This window comes from Oryzias latipes, chromosome 20 (genome assembly GCF_053564925.1).
Source record: "Oryzias latipes strain Hd-rR chromosome 20, Olatipes_Hd-rR_3.1".
In the NCBI taxonomy this organism is placed as follows: Eukaryota; Metazoa; Chordata; class Actinopteri; order Beloniformes; family Adrianichthyidae; genus Oryzias; species Oryzias latipes.
Genome location: NC_136256.1, coordinates 6,506,023 through 6,528,316, shown reverse-complemented (window position 1 = coordinate 6,528,316; position 22,294 = coordinate 6,506,023). Strand labels below are relative to the sequence as shown.

The 22,294-nt window shown below is 38.0% G+C and overlaps 1 protein-coding gene across 1 annotated transcript in view; it reads right to left on the bottom strand.

Annotated features, from left to right (window-relative positions):
* The window catches only part of sspo (SCO-spondin), a 148,275-nt gene that overhangs the window by 109,948 nt on the left and 16,033 nt on the right, over window positions 1-22,294 (bottom strand). Inside the window, exons 12-28 of the mRNA XM_078938284.1 lie at window positions 21,920-22,172; window positions 21,694-21,835; window positions 21,041-21,170; window positions 19,900-20,072; window positions 17,664-17,882; window positions 17,419-17,584; window positions 15,378-15,639; window positions 12,985-13,195; window positions 7,146-7,240; window positions 6,810-7,066; window positions 5,804-5,938; window positions 4,145-4,347; window positions 3,659-3,786; window positions 2,518-2,627; window positions 2,281-2,430; window positions 551-644; window positions 268-477 (exon numbers count right to left, since the gene is read on the bottom strand). Coding sequence (XP_078794410.1) covers window positions 268-477; window positions 551-644; window positions 2,281-2,430; window positions 2,518-2,627; window positions 3,659-3,786; window positions 4,145-4,347; window positions 5,804-5,938; window positions 6,810-7,066; window positions 7,146-7,240; window positions 12,985-13,195; window positions 15,378-15,639; window positions 17,419-17,584; window positions 17,664-17,882; window positions 19,900-20,072; window positions 21,041-21,170; window positions 21,694-21,835; window positions 21,920-22,172 — 2,938 coding nt within the window. The remainder of the gene's footprint in view (window positions 1-267; window positions 478-550; window positions 645-2,280; window positions 2,431-2,517; window positions 2,628-3,658; window positions 3,787-4,144; window positions 4,348-5,803; window positions 5,939-6,809; window positions 7,067-7,145; window positions 7,241-12,984; window positions 13,196-15,377; window positions 15,640-17,418; window positions 17,585-17,663; window positions 17,883-19,899; window positions 20,073-21,040; window positions 21,171-21,693; window positions 21,836-21,919; window positions 22,173-22,294) is intronic.

The window sequence follows — 22,294 nt, the reverse complement described above, 5'->3', positions numbered from 1 at the left end:
AAGTTTTATCTGGCCCTTTGAGGACAGACACTATGCTGATGTGACACTCGGTGAAAATAAGTTTGACACCCCTGTTTTATTTACATTTGATGAAAGCAAAAACATGCCCAACCACAAGCTAGCTTCAACCAAGTCAGGTTGTTTCCAATTGACTAAAGCTATACCTATTCTTGGGTCTTCATCATTATCAGTGTAAACATAAAAATTGTCTAAAAATAAAAATCATGTTATTTTCTTATTCCAACCTGGACATAAACCTAAGCTCACCTTGGAGTGCTGTCACAGCGGAATTGCTCCACAGAGCAGGTGGACGGACAGATCTCATCAGAGCCATCGCCACAGTCATCCTCGTTGTCACAGAGCCATTGAGAGGGAATACATCGTCCGGTGGCACAGGCAAACTCTGCCTCTAAACAGGGAGGTGAGGAAGCAGGGCAGGCCACCCCCTCACATTGCCACAAGCCCTCTACACAGGAACTACACAAACACACAAAAGTATCAACAGCATGGTCATGAGCATCTTTACAGAGTCAAACAAAAAGGAACAGACCAGTTCTGGCAGCGCTGAGTGATGGAGGTTCCTGGTGGAAACATGGAGCCTTCCCACTCACAAGGACAATCTAAGGGCAAAATACAGCCATCACCTGTGGAGGAAAAGGTAAAGCACTTTTACAAGACAGGGACTGCATTTCATGTACCGGTACATGTTTAATGACAAAGTTGAATCTATTCTAATCTCATAAACTCTAGTTGAATATATTCTAATCTAATTTAATCGAAACTAATCTAAATTAATTCTATTCTAATCTAATCTACTCCATTCTAATCTAGTCTAATTTATTCTATTCCATTAGAATTGAATTAAATTAAATTAAATCTAATCCATTCTGATCTAATCTAATCTAATCTAATATCCAATATATTTTATTATATTCTATTCTGATATATATATTATTCTATTCTATTCTATTCTATTCTACTCTATTCCAATCTAATGTAATTATTCTAATCTAATCAAATATAATTATTCTGATCTAATCTAATCTATTCAAAACTAATCTAATCCATGCTAAATTTATCTATTCTATTCAATTTTGTTCTTTTCTAATCTAATCCAATCTATTAAATTCTACAGGGTTTGATGCAGATTGTCTTTGTCAGCTGTTTCAGTTTTTATTACAGGGTTAAAATCGTCATCTTGAACCCTCAAAGGGGGAAATTTTTCAGAAAAACAAAACAAAATGAAATGTGCAATTGAAATATGCATCAATTCACTCTGTTCCACAGTCATTTACCAACACAGTTGGATCAAAGAAGGGATGCTTTGCTGTGCTCTTTTATACTCAGAATCTCACCCTGTAGGTGAATATTTTATTCTTCCCGATTTGCCCAACAAGCCAAGGCAGCAGAGCCAATCGATGGAAATAAAGAGAAATTGTTCCTTATTCCATAAAAAAACTTGGCAAAGTCAATGTTGAATTGTTTCATCTGACATCAGTCAATATTTAGCAATATGATTGGTCTGTAGATCGAGGTGGACAAACGTTTTGACCCATGGGCCACAAAGGGCAGTAAAATTTGACAGAAGGGCCGGACAAGAAGCAGATGGTAACCCAATCGATCAGAGAAAGAAATAACAAAGAATCTGGACGAAAACATGCTTTAATTTTGTTTGGAAAGTGTGTGTTTGTGTGTGTGTGTGTGTGTATATATATATATATATATATATATATATATATATATATATATATATATATATATATATATATATATATATATATATACACACACACATATATACACTCATATATATATATATATATATATAGTCTAACTCCAGTGAAGTTCAAGTTCATGAATTCATGTGGAAAATCATGAATGCAGAAATACAAAGGAGCTTTTGAAAGCCACAAATTGAGCTGAATGCAGGCATCTGTAACAGATTTTACTTTGAAAAGCTCAGTAATGAACAAACACCAAGGAATAAAACCTCTGCTGATATGTTATTATGCCAGATTTAGATGCATTTGAGTCAGATTTTTTCAGGTCATCAGGACTGTAAGTGAATAAGACATTTAAAAAGGCAGAAAGAATTTCTATGATCAGCTTCTCAACCTACTTCTAAGTATATAAAATGTGGCATTGTGAAACCCTTCCTTCATATAAATCTTCACTTGGTCTCCAGTAAAAGTTTAAATGGATGGAGGATGGAAAATCCCATTGAGGGAAACCAGAAAACAGTTACTTTCTGTAAGCCTTTGAAGAAATGCTTTTGTTTACCGTGATGGATGGTGCCGGCAGGGCAGAAACAGCCTTCAACACAGGAGAGCACCTCACAGCGCGAGTATGAATGCTGCTGAACACTGGGGCATGACTGAGAGCAAGCTGGACCACAAGGCTCATAGATCATTCCCTTCTCACACTGCAAAGCTGAAGAGGCAGAACCAAAGTTTACATCAGGGACACTGTTAAAAGGTAATCTCTGTCATCTCTAGAGTTTGTGCGTGAAGAACATACGACAAAGCTCCTGAGATCTCCAGCGGACATAGACTCCTCTTCGGTTGCATTCTTCTGCGTATGAAGCAATTGCTGTGCAGAGACATTCACAATCTCCACCTGAGTCACAGCTAAAACACAACATTTCATTCTGAAGGACCCTCATGAAGGAATGTAGAAATTATTTGAGATTCACTAGTGATTGGAGCTACATTTACAGTGTTTCATTTTAATATTTTATCCAAGGACATCCTTATGTTTTTACAGCTGTATAACCTAACAAAACCAAAGGGGTGTGACTCATCATGTACATAACATGTGACTATAAAATGAGAGGTAGAAATGTACAGGTATCAGGGTGAAGGGATCCTAAAAGTAGATTCCTGTTAGCTGAGAGAAAGAATTAAGTAGGCCATTACTTTTGTATTGTTTGATAGGAACAGAATATAAGTCTGAATAAATGAGAGATTTTGAGCCAAGAAGGGAACCTGATGGCAAAAAAGGCAAAGTCAAACCACAAACATAACTTCTGAGTGAGGAGGGCACAACCAAGGAAGGGCTGACTGAAGTTGATCCCTTCAGAGAACAGCCGAAAGGTAAAGAACATTTTACTCTTAACCTACAACAGATTATTTCCTATAGATCCAAATCCTTCAGTTTTTTGATTAATTTTCTCACAAGTGCATCTAGTCAAGTTTTTTGAGCCAACATCTGTATCATTGATGGTTACATGCATTTTTATGAGATAACACTTTGTCGTTTTCAGAAGTGTTTTATATCTGAAACACCTCACTCCATTAAGTCTCCATAAAATCAAAAATCTGTGTTATAAACTGTATGTTTTTGACATTTTATGACAGTAAACTTTTGCAAATAAAGGATATTTCTTCTTTATTTATCTCTTTTACAGGCGAATTTTAAAATACATTTCCAATTTTTTTTTTTGGCAATTTTTAAAATTATTCCACTAATGTTGTTATTGTTGTTCACCTTTTGGCATATCCTTTCACAAAATCAGCTTTAACTGATTCACACAGGTGGTTTGTTAGAGATTTTTACAACAAAGTCCTTCCTGATACAACCCTGTATTTTATCCAGGCTGGGGACCGGCAGAGGGGGAGAACCAGACTAGACTTGTGTTGAGGAATGTGTAACTACTCACCCACAAGTATCAAAGACACACCAATCATAGTAGTGCTGAAAGGGAACCTCAGTGTGACACACTGAGAACAGGTCCTGCGTCAGAACAGCACACCTTTTTTTGGCCCAAGTGACTCTGTGGGGATTTAGCTGAAATCGAACATATTAAAACATTCAGTTAAATTTGCATAACTTTTTAAAAGATTTTCAACTATTTGCAAATGATTTTCACTTGCAATGTAACCATGTATTCTAAATAAACACTTTAAGCCTGTAAAATGTTTTCATGGCATTTAAAAAAAAACTCAGTTTTGAAGTCTATTTTTGTCCATTTCTCTGTTTTATTCATTGCAAACATAAGTAAAACTTGAATTTACAGTCTACATCTCCAGACAATGCATGTTCACACACACATTCAGACAATGAGCTTACAAGAAAAAAACAAGCTTCTGTCATTTTTTGCTTTTAGAATGTCAGCGTTTGTGTGTGTTTGTCTCACTGAACTCACAGCACAAGGATCTTGGAGGTCCTGGTTCTCCACATCAGGACAGGAGGGGCTGACCTTCCAAGAATTTCCAAAAACTTCCGCCGTAGACTCAACACTTCCCTGATGGGTTGTGAAGTCGTTTTCTGTGTCCTCATCAAAATTACCGCAGAGACCCCCAACCTGGCCCCGCAGGTGGGCAGCCAAATGCACATATACACGCATACCTGGAAAACAGACCTTTGTTGAATAGCTTTAATTAACCTATAAACAAGATCACCACTGTATGTAGGCAATATCAATAAAAACTGGTAATCTATTCATAATCCTTTTCTTAAATCCTGGGTATGGATTGCAGGGCCAGCAGTTTGAGTTAGGAATGGTCATGAAATATAGATTAACCTATTAATTAAGAATTTCTTATCTTTCCTTTCACTTCATCAAATAACGTCAGATGTCAACCCATTGATCTACAGAGATCCATCTATCCCCAATGTCCAAACTGAATACCCCAATACTTAAACTCCGCTTGGGACAGTGACTCATTTAAAATCCAAAGAGTGCTTACCACCTTTTTCCAGCAAAAAACCAAAGCCCTGTACTTGAAGGTGCTGATTTTTATTCTAACCAATTCCCATTGAGATACAAACAGCTTCCAAAAAACCTGTCATTCTCAGAAACAAGAAATTCTAATGCCCAAAATAAAACTCGACCCACAATGACATATCCTGGGAGCAAATACACTAAACAAAGTCAGAAGCCTTATTCAGATCCACAAAACACTTGTTGATTTGATGTGGAAACTCCCGAGACACCTCGAGGACTTTAGCTAAGACTAGTCACATATGCCAAAATGCCACACCGCGGCGACCAAAGTTTTTCAGCAAAATCGGAAGATGGCCGCACAGTGGCATTTGTTATCCGACCATTTTTACACACCGCTCGGGCACATTTGCAGGTTTTGCGGTCCAGTCCAGTGACAGATGGGTGGCAGGAAGGCAGCAGGGAGTCAATTGATTGATAGGAGGGTTTCCAAGGTCCCAAAAATTGGCCAATATAGACTCCCACCTTCCAGCCACCCCCTGTCCCCGTGCTGCTGTCCCACTGCCACCATCCAGTTGTTAGCGTGGGCACTTGACCATGGCACCACAGCGACTCTGAGACCTGCATATAGACGTATTGCAGTTGATGCTAAGAAGAATATGAAGAAAACAGAACATTGTATCTTTTTGGGAGGTCAGATGTGTAAAGATTTCTAAATTTATAAACTGACAAGATTATAATGTGTGCTCAAAAATGAATGACCAATGGTGCAGAATGGCCTGCATAAGGACGCCCGTCGGCCGGGGACTTTCACATCATCCAATCAGAGCTACTGTCGAGTGGCGTTCCGGTTGCCACCACCCTGTGACTGCCCAGCCGTTGCCCGATTGAATAAAGACATCATCCTCGCCTGACGCCTGACTGACGCTGTCTGGATTCATGACCACGCCAAGGATTTTCAAAATGATCAGGCATTAGCAGTTAATCTTCAAGATTCTGCCAATGCCTCCCCATCGCGCGTGGCAGTTGTATATGTGACCATAGCCTAAGGTAAAGAGATGGTCCTGTGGCAATTAAAGATACACCACAAAGCTAGAGACCAGTTTTCACAAAGAATCATTTCAATGAACACCATCTTACCTCCATCCCACATCAAAGTGACACCCAGTCGTGAAGAGAGGGAAACAAAAAGGCCAACTTTCTCCAAAGTGAGACCGCTGCCACTATAGGACTTGGGTAGTGTCACTGGCATTCCGTTCACTGTCACAGCTTTACCTAAAAGTCCATGAAGCGATTTTTGTTAAGGACACAGTGAAGAGCTTTTAACACATTGCCACACATTACTTTATACAACACAGCATAACACATGTTCCTTTTGATCTAAAACAAAAGTTTAATCAAATTATTTTCAGATTTGTTCTGGTGGGTCTCTGCAAAAGTTAACCTATCAGAAGTAAGAAAGGTTCTGAAACTTCTAGCAAACCCTTACCTGAACATTGCAGATTGGAGTTCATTCATTCATTTTCTACCGTTTTATCCCTTTTGGGGTCACGGGGCTGCTGGAGCCTATCCCAGCTGTATCGCTGAAATATGGCGACTAAATTGGCTTTATTTCTCTGGAGCTGGAGGTAAGGCATTTTCTATGGGTGATGTTAGACTTGCTTTGTGCAGTTCTCTATACAGTAGATACAGTCAATGGTTTTTCCCTAAAGTTAATGGTTTTTCCCAGAGTTTCCCACTCTTTTAGTATCCTCTTTTATGTTTTCATTTTTATGTTTTCACATTTTTCCAAGTAGTTTAAAGGCAAATATAGGAGGGGTTTTTCACCATAATATTGCTGACACAGATTTAAAATGATCAAAAACATTGTAAAATGACTCACAATAACATTTACAATATTTGTGTATAAAATCTCAATTAATGTCTACAAATCACTGAATGCAGTCTTTTATACATTGTAAAAAACTTTTCAGCTTTTTCATAGTGAAGACAGTTCTTTTCCAAGCAAACACTGCTTTTTATTTTAAAGGTCTTTGTCTTGCTTTTGGTTTTTATTTTCTACAGAAATTTATATTCCGCTAAGTACTTTGTGTTTTCTAGGGTACAAAAAGTACTTTGTAAATAAAGTTTGGTTTGATTCTCTTACCTCTCAGCAGATGTATGATGGTGCTTCCCAGACTGAAGGTAACTGACTTTGTGCAGGTGACCCCAGTGCTCCCACAAGGAACATTCTCTGCTGTGATGCTGAACAAACCACTGGTTTCTGTTGCCAGCACATATTGGCAATCACCCAAGAAGGAATACCGGCGTCCATCGAAGGTCACGTAATGGGGATCACCAGTTGCAACACAAACCCCATCACACACCAAACGGGTGCAGTGCCAGCGGCGCTTCTGGCACACACTGCAGCCAACATTCAGGTTTAAGGTTAATCTTCCACTGCAACATTAATTTTATGTATTTAGATGACTCCATGGATTACCAAGTGTTGCAGTCTTTGGTTATGGTCTCATTGGTGTAATAGACTTGACCATTATGGTGGCATGGACACTCATCTGGCAGAACACAACGATCACCCTAAAAAAAAAACGTGTTTACAAGAACAGCAATATAGACATTATTGTTTAAAGATAGTCCTGATACTATAGAACAACACATACAAGATATTCAAAACACATTCATCCTAAAACTTCTAGAGCAGTGATAGAATTGGGTAATTAAAAAAATTAATTAATGGAATGCTAAATGAAACAAATTTATTCTTGAACATGGTGATGAATGAGAATATTATCTAAGAGTTAAAGTTATTTTATTTATTAATTTCACACTTTATTCTAGTTAGAAAATCAGTTTTAGGGCCCTAATACTATACCTTATTGAGCTTATTCACATACATTTAAAAATCATATACCTGTGAATTGCCTCTAGAAATGTATTTAGAGATGAATTGAATTCTTTTTTTATTTTGAGAGCTACCTAATGACAGAAATGTATCACTTCCTGTTACTTTCCTAACCTCAATCCTTCTCCTCCTCCTTTCTGTAGTGGTGCCATCAATCATAGCACAAATATGTTTATTATGTCTGCAAAATAAAACTGCTTATTGTTGCTGATCTCATTTTATGCTTTGCTAAGAAAAAACGTGGGTAGTCTTGTTTTTGCAAAGCTGCTCTGTGGTCTCAAGTTAGTTTTTTCCACTGCCGTTATTCACAAATGTGCAGATATGAAGTCTCTGCTTAACTAATCTGCATATCTTACTATATAACTGCTGTTATTAGATCAACATTGAAATATTTAGTCAACATGTTACTTAAAATTAGTATGGCAAATATTTTTTTGGTGTTCACATAAACAGCTAAGTCTCTGTTAGCTAAGTCTAAAACTACTGTTATCAGATAAAGGAAATTTGTTCAGGTCACTGGAAATAAAGGATATCTCCAGAATTTTGACATTTGGTTTGCATTTATGGATTAAGTTGTTTGTCTTCATGTTCACATATTTATTTTAAAATCTACCCAAGAGAAAAATCAAAGAGCCAGAAATTACTGACAATTTGGATGTACTTTTGCAGCAAAAGGAAGTGATTGTAGGCATTTTGTTTAAAAAAAAGTCTTTTGTGTTGTCAATGTACATGTTAATAGGTTACCATAGTTCTGCACAAAATATTGGACAGTGTGGAATGCAAACAGAGTGGCGGTGATGAGATGAAAGGGCAGACAGACGGTTTTTGATGTTGATGTATTAAACCACTTCAGCCTCACAGTTCTTCTGCTCATAAGTCTCCATAAAACAGACCAAACATACAATGTAACTGCTCAATGAATGTGTAGTCATTTAATCTAAAAGTATTATATATGTATTCAATCACACAAATATTTGTTTAGATTAAAATGGATGTCTTTAGGGTTTGAGGGATTAATACATGTTGTGGTGATCCTAAACTTTAGTGTCCGACTCTTCAGCAGTGGATCAGAGGTGCCATAGTTATAACAAGACGAAACGTGACAGTCAACATATGTAAGAACACAAAGTATAAATAAAATGCTTGCCATCAATGTTAATACCAAGTTTCATAGATAGCTTTGAAACCAACACGGTAATTTAGCATAAAGTCAAAAGGTTGTCATTACATTTCGTAGATTTCTTATTCATAGGCTCAGCAAAGAGAAAGTCTGTTGTACTTTGCAACAATTGTTCTCCTTCGTTCTTTGTAATTGAGAGAAGCTGTACAGACTGTACATAAAGATCATGCATGCACGTGTACAGGCTGATCACAGCAAAGTCCCCTGTACTCATACTGTTAATGTCAGCACATGACACTGGAAGCACTGTCTCTATTCATTGTCTTACCCAGATAAAAACAGATAAGACACTTTTTATAGTCACTGAACAATCATGCTGTGTATAACTGTGCCAAAGGGCTGAATGATGATTTAAGAGGGAAGGGTAAGACCTAATATGAAAATGTAGAATCCATTTAGACAGACGATATATACTGTATGCAAATACCACTGTAACTTTTACTGGTTCATGTTTGTTTATTGAGTAGGGCTATTGCCATTTTATAAGTAAAAAGTCTCTAAATCTGTTAGTTTTGTAACTCCTTACAGTTCAGCTGCTCACAGGTCTGCATGAATTACATGAGCTTTCTTAAAGGTTTTCAGCCGTACAGTCTTGATCCAGGTTTCAGCTCAGATGAGGAAAACAAAGACGTCCATGGATCTATTTGTCTATTAGTCTGTAAGTGAATGCATCAGAATGAAGTGGAGCAGGGAGCTTGTAGTCTGCCGTTTGGAACCTTCTACATTACTGCTACAAGCTGTTTCCAATGTAAATTTTTCATCTGCTGATTGACAATGATTTGAATAAAGAAATACTCAGAAATGCAATTTTAAGCTTGTTTTTCTTTAAAAATGTCTTCCATCAAGAGAAAAATTCCACAAACACGTTAAAAACACCCAAAACACTATTTTCATTGCAGGTAACACCTATGCTGCACACAATAGAGTACATAAATAGTTCTCAATGTGAGGAGAATAAAACAAGTATGTGCATCAAAAAAAAAAAAAAAATACAGTATGCTGCCATACCAAGGTAACAAGGTAACTTTAGCATACGTTTGTTTTGTTGTATTTGTTTTCAAGTCAGCGTATTTTAAAAAAAAAAGTTCAAATAGATTCCAGCAAAGGAACTTTAGTATTGGGTCTTTTTTTAAATCAGCCTTTTCCAGGGGTGAAAGTAGATTTTTGTTTATGCCGTCACTATAACAAATTACGTCAAAATAAATCTTTTTAAAAGCAGTAAATGCATATTAGGGGTGTGACAATTAATCGATAAATAGATTTATCCAACCAGATTGATGTGTCCGATGCAAGTTGTGAATTGAATCAAATCAAACTATACCATTATCAAATTTTTATTACAATTGATATAGGAAAATACCATTTGGATTGAGACAGTGAAGGTTTATTTTACTATAATGCAAAAACGACCAAGTGCATCACAGCGGAGAACACACATGTGATGTCATCAAAAACTGATCCGTCCATCATTCCAGTCCAATGTTTGGAAACACTTTGAATTTAGCAAAGATATGTAACCATACAGTGTGCTAGAATGTTCTAATAATGTTCACTTTGGATTCTTTGGATGTGGAAAAACAACAGGGGCTGAACTTCAGAAAACTGAAATGTGAATGTATTTTTTATTCATTCTTGTTTACTTGTTTGTTTGTACACATTTACATTAAATTATCTTGAAGAAATCCAAAGAATCTGGAAAACCTCACCTGGACAGTTCAGTATCCAGGTATTTCTCTCTGAGTCAAACTGGTTGAAGTTTTGGATAAAGATGTTCTGAATCCATTTTAGGTCAGTGAATTGGATTACCGGTATTCAAAATGAACAAATATAAACTATAAACCGGATCGGCAACCACAAATAATGATATTAATTATGTTAAAATGAATCGTTACAGCACTAAAGATAAATGCAGTTGAAAATAAATTTTAACTGTAAATACAACTGTTGACGGGGCTTTATGAAAAACATTTTTTAAATTGATTATGGTAAATGGCGTACACTTGTATAGCGCTTTTCTACCTTCCTCGAAGGCCCGAAGTGCTTTACAGTCACAGTCCCATTCACACACTGATCCCGGTGTAGGTACAAAAACTGTTTGGCCTGCAACAAGGGTTTGGTGGCCTGACACTAATGATGATGTCACACTACAGTAACCCCACTTGGACCAACCAAGTGGCGTCAATATCTGGCCGGGCTCTACATATTTTCATTTCACGTTTCCTTTTGTAACCTAAAGTTCTTAACCTTCATAATTTGTGTCTGACAGTATTCTTTGTAATGTTTATAGAGAGATTTTACTACAGCACACTTTGTAAAAAGATCTGTGGTTGTTAGAATGAACCAGCTGCTCCACATGAGCGAAACGTGTCTCTGATCAGAGTCTCGTAGCTTCGTGTTCACAGGCAGGGGAGGTGTTTTGTTATAGTGTGTTGTTCAGAGAAGGCTTCGGACCGCAGTCCGTTCGGCTGTTCTGCGTGAGCAAGCTGCCGGATTAAGGAGAACCGTGTCTCCCGGGAGATTTGCGTCTCCAAGCAGAGAAGCGGCTTTGGGACGGTGTGTGCGCTAACAGAAGCTGCTCTTGAATGAACAGTCCTGAGAAGCCGTCCAAACAGTCATGTGAATTTGTGTTACCAGTCGGGTCCAGACAAAAAAAAGGTTGTTGTTGTGTCAGTTTAAGTTCATCCGCAGCTAAATGTTTTTAGCACATATTAACCTAATCCTAACCTTCTTCCAAGTCCGTTCTGCCAATATTAAAGCACTGGCCGCACAGATTTAAAAAACTATAAGTAAACAAGCACTAAATACTAATCATAACAATAATTATAGCTCCTATAGAAGATCATCTTGTTCTATGCCTGAGCTTTGTTTGTTTACAACCGAACTCACTACTTGTTTTTCGACGGTTGTATTGTAATTTGTCCGGACTAATCACTATCTGACACGTCATCGGACCAACGTACAGCCAATCAAATAGTATGATGTCATCATTACTCGCAGGCCCCCGAACACTTTTTGCAGGCCGAACAGTTTTGGTACCTACACCTACCTCCGCAGCTGAACACTGGCGCCAACCTTCCACCATAGGCAAGGTGGGGTCCAGTGTCTTGCCCAAGGACACTTCAAAATACGGGTGGGCAAGGCGGGAAAATAAAAATAAAAGCATTTTTGATGGCTCAAGTATAAAAACAATGACATAAAATTACCAAGTGTTATAAACTAAAAAAAAAAAAAACTAAACTATTGTCGATTATCAAATCAAATCAACTCAATGGTGTTGTTATTTTAGGCGTTAGGAGAATAAATAAAACCATAGATAAAATCTCTCAATAAAGCTTGGAGGTTATTAACTCTTCTACCAACAAACAAACTGCATCACTATTGCTGCTGTAATAAAATATTTTGGGCATCATTATAGGCTACCTGCAGCCTCCTGCTGGATGCCCTATAGTTGGTCCACAGATGGGTAGTATATAATGCTGTGCAGTAAGTTTTGAATAGAATAATTTTAAGATTGTCAGAACACGAATAAAACCTGAGTGTAAACATGTTTGCCGGAGCATATAAAATGCACTGTTGTCTGTGGATATCATCATCCTCTGTAAGTTTATCATTGATGATACTGTATGCCCAAGACATTTCACTTTGTGACAGACATGAAGCTCAGAATCAGAAAGTTTAAAAGCAGGAAAATTCAATGTAACATCATCCTTTGTACGACAAATCAACACAGCACTTTTACTGGAAATATACATTTCATTTTTCACTGTCTAGTTTAGTGTTATTTTCTGACCATGACTTAAATTCTTGTTTCTTATTTTACATTTCCTGTTTTAACGTTTCATTCATTTTTCATAATTTGCAAAAACAGAAAAAATTTGAATAGAGGGAAAACCTAATTGTAAATCAGTTATTATTGGTTAGCATACAAGACGTGACATAATCGGAAAATGTTTTAACAGTTTGCCCTTTTAAAAGTTTTATTACTCCCTATTGGTCCTTACTATTGATTTATTGTGTGACATTTTGATTGGGTCGCATCATCTTAAGAGGTGAAAATGAGGTTGTGTGTACAAATTCAGTTGAAGATGGACCCACGCTATTTAATTAAAACAATGAGAACCAAGTTCATTGTAAAAATAACACGTGAAATTTCAAACTTTGCCAGGTGATGTGCCACCACACCTACAAATTATATTGTAGATTAATCAATTAGATGCATAAAGATTTTTTCTTACGTACATGGAAGAAAGTTCCCTGAGGACAGACGCAGCCAGACAATGGCTCTCTGCAGCTTGGTTTGGTGACACTGGAGCTCTGCTGTTGTCCCTGATGGTCCAGACTGGAACAGGTGAGCATGCAGGAACGTGGGGAGTAGACCAAAGAGCCTGGACACTGCTGCACACTCTTGCAGTGCTCTTGAGTACAGTTAAAGGCTCCGTGCTTACACACGCTGGAATGCAGAAAAAATAAAAGCAATTTAGTGAAATTCATCTATGAAACACAACATTATCAAATAAAACGCGCTCTAGTGACAAAAGTGCCAACACCAGGACTGATTAACACTCTAAAATGAAAATAAATTGATGCATGCTTGCAAGAAGCTAGTAGAACCATCCAAATATCAATTTGATCATGCTCTGACCTGCACAGCCTAGTTTGGATACCTTCTTATAGGTGCTGTCAATCAAGCACCTGATTGACAGCACCTATAAGATCTTAAATCAAAGCTATTTAAATCTAAAAAGCTTAATCATGTTAGAACATTATAATGAATATAAGACTATATAATAGAATGATAAATATCAATATTGAACTCACAAATCTATATGATAAGCAGCCACTCTCACATTTAATGAGAGTTATTGCAGTTGTATATCAGTTATATGCATGCTCGTTAAGAGCCAAGATCACCAGATGATTATGTGGGGAAGAAATTCAATGAAATCAACCTATCCTGTTTCAAAGCGCAGGATCATAGAAAGATTTCATCAGAGCTCTTTTGCCACAAAAAAACACTCCTTAGAAGTCCTGTACAAGTGAGAAGGTATCGTAATACACCATTCAATATTTATAAAGTTGATTTTGTTTTGGTAATTTTGGAAACAAAATGGACATTGTTTGCACACAAACACAAATAAATTTCACTGGTTTTGATGGTTAAACTTCACAAGAAAAATTTGCAATACCGTGAAAAAGTTAAATATTACAGACTCAAGAGACACGTTTCTGGTTTAGAAAACATGTACAATGCCTGTGACTGACCAACAAGCTCACCTGACCAAAACCGCACAGGAATCATGAACATGAAGGCTGACTCCAGTGTAACCCGGTCACCTTTAACTCCCAGCACTACCAAAGACAAATCAATTTCATGCAAAGCTACAACCCTGCAATCATTTATGGAGAAAGGATCCCAACCAACATCTCTCTCTTTTGTTTATCAAATTTAAAGAATATTTCTTTTTTTTTGTAATTTCCATTGTATTCTGTTTTGTTCTTTTTTTGTTTGATGTTTTGTTATGTTTCCGATTGCTATTTTCTGAGATCCAGATTTGAAGAAACTGAAGTAAATAGGTACATTTTTTTAACAAAATCGTAATTAATTGAGATGTACCTGAATTTCTTGTAGTTGGTTTAGAGCTAATGCTAAAAGCAACATTTTAGAAATTATCAACACTGCAGACAAAAAGGGCACGATTTCTTGAAGGTTTTTTTTATTTCAATTGGTCAACCCTGTAATTGAGAGGTGGAGCCTACGAGATTGAGTCGTCTTACTTCAGGTGTTAGCTAACCTTTGCACGAATAGTTTGCGTGACTGAATGAAATGTTTCATGTGTTAGTCTGAATGCATAAGTGCATTTGTGCCAAAGATTATCATATACATGCATATTGTTTACTATATAAGGCTTAAGAATAGTATGATATAGGCCATTTAAAGTAATTTTGGCATAGATTTTAACAATACCAACAGAAAATCTTTTAGGGTTTTAGATGATTAGATGATTCATTAAAGCTGCATTGGACTATACATTACAGTCAAATAACACATTTCTTTGTTATTTTGTGAGTAAAATGGCATGAAACATTCTATTAAAAAGAACATTTTTTATAGTTTTCTGTTAAAATGACATCCAGTAAAGTCAGTTAGCCAGTGGTGCGCCAAACAGAGCCTTTATTGTTGTTGTTTTTTATCAAAGACATAAATCAGCTTTACTGTTGTTACTCCATATCATTACAGACTTGGCTTTTGGACTTTCTACAGATAACAATTTAGAGTTTTTTTTTCTAGTATTTCATCCTGACCTGTCTCATTGCTTCTTTCTTTGAAAGGCCGATATGTTTGTGTTCAAAGCATGTGTTCAAGAGGTCAGATAATAAAACGAATACAATAATGTTTGGAAAAAAGCATTTGCACATGGACCTTTATCACAGTATTTTACATTTGACACCAAAAACATTCCTTATTGTAAAATAATTGGTATATAAAAAGTGAAGAAGAGGATTTTGATTGCACTTTACATAAGTTAAAATAACATTTTGTGTGACTTCTACCAGCTAGTAATGCTTGTTGTTATGAGAAGCTGGATAGGAGCTATAATATTGTATCTCATTTTTAATAATGTAAATCTTACCAGGTGTTACAGTTGTTTTGAAGTATTGTCCCAGGTGAATAGATTTTGTCGTCTTGCACACAAGGACACAAAGAAACAGGCACACACTGCCCCAAATGGTCCTGCACAAGTCCCGTTGGACACTGGCAACCAGGAACGCAAACTCTTTGACCTATTTCTCCACTGCTGTCATTGCAAAGCCAGCCGTGTTGCCAGTCAAAACAGGAGAAACCGCAGGTGCGACCGCACTCCCGAAACACCTGACCTCCAGAGCACTGGACCGCTGCGGAGACAGAAAGTAGAAACGGACATGGGGGTGGGACGACGATTTTAGGCAGAAGAAATTCCTGAATGTGGAAGAAATAGCTAGTTTGGATAACTTTCCTCTCTTGGGTAAGGGGCATTGTGCCTTTGTTTGCTGTAGGGCTAGTTGATTAAAACATTTCTAACCGCACTGCTTCATGCTGCCAGAATGACTCAACTTTTTCCTTCCTGACAGTTTTAGAACAGTTTTCTGTAAGTTGATTCATTTTGTGTATTGAATACTAGATCTTGGATGAAAGCTGGTGGATTTGTTTTTATCATTTTGCTTGTATTCGGTGGAAAATGGCGCATGTAGCGCTACTTGCAATTCTCAATGTTAAAAAAGTTACAGGTTACCGTATTTTCCGCACTATAAGATGCACTTATAAGCCTCTTTTCTTTCATAAAATTGACAGAACGCATGGATTAATCCTGGCTGTGTTTACTGTTGTTGAAGCGATTTTGAGATGTACAGGACCTCTGTCAAATGTTTTGTTGGGTGTTTTTGTGAAAATGCTAATGCAGCTAATGCGCAGTGGTGTCAGACTGTTTTTTTTTTTACACATTACTAACAAAGTTGCGACTTAGTGTATTCACAGTAATGTTTGTTTTAGCAGGACCAGTCTATCATTTTTTTCTGTGCTGCAATCAATGTTGGGAGTTACACATATTGTAAATATGCTAACTTGTAACCGGTCAAGAGTCACTGTGGATGCAGTTAAAAGTCTACCAACTGACAGACTCATCTCTGACTCTTGTCGCGCTTGATGTGTCAAACAGTTCAGTGCACCTTACACTGTATATGGCATAAATTAGAAAACAGGCCATTCGTTGATGATGCGCTTTATAATCTGGTTCGTACGGTGGCCCAGAAGGGTCACATCACCACACTTTAGATTTTGCAACACGACACAAAATAACACACTACAATTCATCACAACACTAAAAGAATTAACTTACAACACAAAACAATTAACTCACAACACAAAACAATAACTCATAACACGAAACAATGTCACAACACATTAACTCACAACATGAAACAAAAACTCACAACACAATAACTCTCACACAACACTTCAACCCACAACACAACATTTTAACTCAAAACACAACACTTTATCTCTGTTTTTATTGTATATACCTCTTGTTTTATTGTATATATTAAAGTGTCAGGTTGTGTGTTAAAATGTTGTGTTGTGGGTTAAAGTGTTGTGTGAGAGTTATTGTGTTGTGAGTTATTGTTTTGTGTTGTGAGTTATTGTTTTGTGTTGTGAGTTATAGTGTTGTGTTGTGAGTTATAGTGTTGTGTTGTGAGTTATTGTGTTGTGTTGTCAGTTATTGTTTCATGTTGTGAGTTATTATTTCGTGTTGTAAGTTATTATTTCGTGTTGTAAGTTAATTGTTTCATGTTGTGAGTTAATTTTTTTAGTGTTGGGGCCACCGTAGTTTGCCTTATAGTGTGGAAAATACGGTACTTTGTACTTTTTCCAGGAAGTTCTCTTTGCCCTTTGAGATCTCCTGCGGAAAAAGACCTAACCGTGATGAAAACCCGCTAGCTAGTACCTTTGGACATGACCTATTTTACCTACTATCATTCAAACCCCAGTCAGTCACTGCTTTACCCAAATACTGTGTTGACTATGTAGGCTACACTTTTTCTTACCCACAGATCACCCATTTCTTTTCTTGTACCTTTTGCTGTGCGATTACAATGCACTTTTTGGAAAATCCAATGATCCAATTGGTTATTACTTACGGCAGAAAGTTTGGTTACGCCAGTGGACTTGAACCCCCTCTTGGGCGCAGTGCTGGGCGTAGGCAGTGAGTACAGTGCAGTGACAGGACCTCTGCAGAGCACAGGCACACACTTCTGACAGACACAGACGAAAATATGGCTCCTTCTCAACCACATCGTGACACTTCTGTTAGAGTAAAGTGTGAACATTTTGATTTAGAAGTGAGTGAGGGGAAAAAAACATGCACTTTTGTCAACACTCTGACCTGGAAGACGGGGTTGTGTATCACAGAGCACACTCTTTCTGCATAGGATATTCTCTGGGTGTAGGTGGAGCATGGGTCAGAAGGAGCTGCTTTTGGCAGAGTACAGGGTTGACTGATGAATTTCTCTGCAAATGCAGAAACACTCATCTCCACATCTCCTTCTGGTGTAGTGAAGTCATCATGCTGGCTCCATGTCAGTGTACCACACAGACCATGAACCTTAAACACATCAGCCACAAAATAAAAAATATATATATACATCCAATTAATGTTACACTTTGCTGTTTGACAGAGTCAGAGCTCAACAACCTAGCCGGAGAGAAGAGTAGTTGATCTAAACTGACACTTAAAGAGACATCTCAAAAAATGTTTGTATATGAAAAAGTTCAATATTTTATTCAGTAAATAGAAAAAGTCTATCTATGCATTCTATCTTAATATCGCGCTGAATCCCTTTTGGGGTCACGAGGTTGATACTGTTGGGCGGAGGCAGGGTACTGTACACCCTGAACAGATCACTAGTCTTTTTCAGTTCTAAATTGAAAAAGTGACATTTGTATTTTCAATAAAAAAAAATGTTTACACTTAGTTCTAAATACTTTAAGACTTTATTTCCCCAAATTTTAATAATTATGACCAGTTTAACTCTTTATCCGTCTTCTTCTTATCCAGAGCAGGGTTCATAGAAAATTCCTTCAGTGCTACCAGGGGGACCCCAAGGCAAAAAAAAAGACCCAGGTTGTGTCCGAATTCTCACCCTAACCCCAAACTACTAAAAAAACTAAATGGTGCGGCACTATGTAGTGCCGTGATTTTAAAAAGCAATTTGGACACCATGCTAGGAACTTTTTTTCTTTTTTTTTAACGGCGGATATGACGTCATTGATTTCACAAAGTGAAAATCTAATTAAAATGAGCGGGGGTCTTTCATTGTGCCTCTGGTAGTCTCTCCTCCCCCGCCCGTTTTCTGCTCTGCTTCCTGATTTGGACCAGCTGTGAACACTCACCTTATCACCTACCAGCCTACTTAAGGAGATCCAGCTCCAGCATTCATCGCCAGTTTGTTGCCCCTTATGGTGCTTAGTCTGGTCTCTTGTACCTTTGTCTTGCTTGTGTAATTTTGCTCCTCGCTAATGTTAGTCCTATGCCTCGTCAACAGGACTATTGACCACAAGTGTTCACCTGAGTTACACTTCCCCAAGAGTAGCCTGATCCATGCCACGCTCCAGCCAAGCCACGATTCTCAGCCACGCCACCACTCCAGCCAAGCCACGATTCCCAGCCACGTCAAGACCTCCAGCCACGCCACGATTCCCAGCCACGTCAAGACCTCCAGCCACGCCACGACTCCCAGCCAAGACTCCCGTTAACCACGCCGTAACTTCACGTCACCAGAGCTACTTCAACATACTTCACTCTCGGATCCTCATCCAGGAAAATAAACTCTTTAACTTACCTTATCATTCTCCTGTGGTTCCTTCGGGGTTCCAGCGTCTGGGTCTGTCCCGCCTAGCGATCATGACAGTTTTGCAACGATTATTAATGAATTGATGGTTGATGGTTTATCAAAAAAATAAATGTAAATACATTTTTGGGGTAAAAAACGTTCTGAGGCAATGTAATGTGGTCTATATTTGCCGATCTAGTGAGCATCGATGGTCACTGGTTTTTCGCAGAAACTTCTGGTAAATTTTCAGGGCACTCGATTTTTGGAATTGTAGATTTGGACAGCACTACAAAATGGCGAATGCACTATATAGTGTACTATATAGGGGTTAGGGTAAGAATTCGGACATACCCCAAGCCTCTCCTGTGGGTCCTGGTCTTCCCTAGTGCACCAATTCATCATGAAGTTCAAGTTCTTTGTGCTTTCCCCTGATGACAAGCTGCTGGTTTGATTTTCTGACAGGACTTGGCAAAGAAACCAAAAGCTGGTTCAATCACCATGGTAGTATGCTTGATTAAACAAAAAAGAGGTGTCTAACCTAAACCTGGTAGAAAATCTGTGGACTGCTGTCAAGAGGAAGTTGAGAGTCATCAGACCTAATAATGCAGATGGCCTGAAGGCAGCTGTCAACACAACATGATCTTCCATTACATCTTCGTTAATGTTGCCATTGACAAATATCTAATATTAAAATCAATAAACTGCAAACCACTGAGTCATGAGGTTTAGTTTAGTTCTAGTTTTGGTGATGAAGTCTGTTCATAAAAATGTAAACTCAAACAAAGGCACCTTGTGGGCTAAGCCAGGCTGCAAATGGATGAGAGCAAAGGGTCCATCTAGGTGCCAAAGTACCAGAGCTCCAAAGGTCTGGACAAGGATGAATGAAGAAGAGGCTCTGTGGACAGCCAGGTCACTTGACACCACGGGCAGTGTCTGTCTCACGCCATTCACAGTCACTGTGCCTTACAAGGAAAAAGATCAGCTCAAATCATTTACGATATTGTGGACACATTTAAGTAATTGGAATAAAACTCAGTCCAAATAACAGTTTTGTTATCAGCAACATTTCAAATTTTATCTCTTAAAATTCTTCGATAAAAAAAACCCATGTAGTAGGCTGAAAATGTGAATGTAAATCAGTAAGGTTTTGCATTCCTGTAACGCTGGAAACAGATTTTGCTACATTACATGAAAGAAACAGCAGGTGAGACCAATCGGAAGTTTAGGTTTGCTCATAGGATATTAGTGCAATGATTTTAGAAAAGATTTAGGTTAAAGTACTGAAAAAAAATCCAAAATCCGAAATATTCTACAGCTTTACATTTATGTACATAAAAGCACAGGAAAATATACAAGTAAACGTGTAAGTATAAAACAGCTTTATAAAGAACAAAAATAAAATGTATTGGTCATATTTATTGATTGATAGTTATGCAATTTGAGAGTCAGGGGAATCTATAAAATCTATTTAAAAAAAAAAAAAAAGCTTGGACTTAGACCAGCTTAAGTTCCTTACATGGACCATAATGCTTTGCTGGGGCAGAGCCAAGAACCAATGCACATAGTGGTGGGTGCAGAGTAATTTGGCAACAGGAAGAAGGTAAAAACTAATGCTGTATTATTAGAGCGATTACATGACAAGCATCAAAATAATGGACAGGCATTGTCTATTGAGGACTGTAGCCAAAACGGAGGTTCACCAGCTGTTGGCTGGCACCAAAAAGCCCATTTATGAAGTATCAGTCTAGACAAATTGCAGCTGGAGACAAACCAACAAGCTGAATTTTGGTTGTAGTTGACATGTCACCACCTGAATCCATTGGTGAGATTTAAAATTTGCCTTTCTGCAGTTGCCAAAAACACCCCATAACCTAGTTTTCTAAGGGGAATACCATTTGACCACTTTTAATGGCGTAGTCTGCTAACTTACCAGTGTCTGTGATGGTGACTGTAGTACTCAAAGCAGTAATCGATACCTCCTTCAGACATCCCTGTTGGGGTCCACCTGTTGAACACTCCCCACAGCGCATGGTCACCACCAGCTTCCTGTCTACAAAGTCCTGACCACAAAAGCATTAACACAACATCTATTGACATCAACTTACATTAGGGACTTGTTCAACAGAAACCTTTAAAAGTAAATCCCTATTTTGAGTAAAGACTCTTGCTTAAATACAGCTTTCTTTTTTTCTTTAAAGTCAAAGGTTCTTCTATTTCCTCTCTGGATCTTTTGTGCTAAAAGATACTTTCCAAATGTTTTTTTTTTTTTTTTGTTAAGTGTGCCACCTTGGGGGTTTCGATTAAACGGTCGGAGCAGCCGGTTTAAGGAAGTTGCGGATGGATGTTTGACAGGAATGAGTCGGATATGGTGGGAAAAATGCAGCAGTTTTCCAATCATATTATAAATTAAATGTAAAAAATGTAGGATGTAGGTCCGTAGGTCTTTTTTTTTTTTTATCTGAGACCTGGTACCAACTGTCCCACTGGCACCAGTCCATAGGACATTGGAGGCCACTGATTAACACCATTAATATGAGACATGAACAGGTTTTTACTGCATAAACTATTTTTAATCTGTCATACCTTCACTGCGATGAAGGCACAGTCTCCTCCTTGCAGAGAATATTTCTTTTTGTCAAAAGTGGTCACCTGCAAGGCTCCAACCAGAGTGCACTGCCCTGCACACCTTTCACCTGTGCACTGCCACTGACCTGATCTGCACACACTGGAATGGTAAGAGGAGACAGAGAGTCAGAAAGAGAATCTCCAGCCTCCTAAAAAGAGGAAGTAATAAACTAAGGTTTCTCACCAAGTGTTACATCGCTGTTGTATGCTGTCCCCTGGCTGATAGGTGAGTCTTCGGTGGAAACAAGGACAGTCTTCTGCTTTTAGACAGGTGCCCTGGTGAAGAAAGAGACCTGGTGGACATTCGCAGCCCCCCACGCACTCCTCCCTGCACTGGGCCATGGTTGCAGCAGGTCCTGGGGGATGCGGTGAGGCACAGCTGGGTGGACAAGAGGACACGCAGTCTGAAAACACCTGTCCTCTGGGACAGACCCGACCTGGAAAGACAAAGGAAAGTCCAGACAAATTAGATTAAATTAGATTTTAATTAGACTTTATTGCTGTATCTCAGAGATTGTAAATGTGATGTGGATCTACAGTCACCTATTATTTCAACATG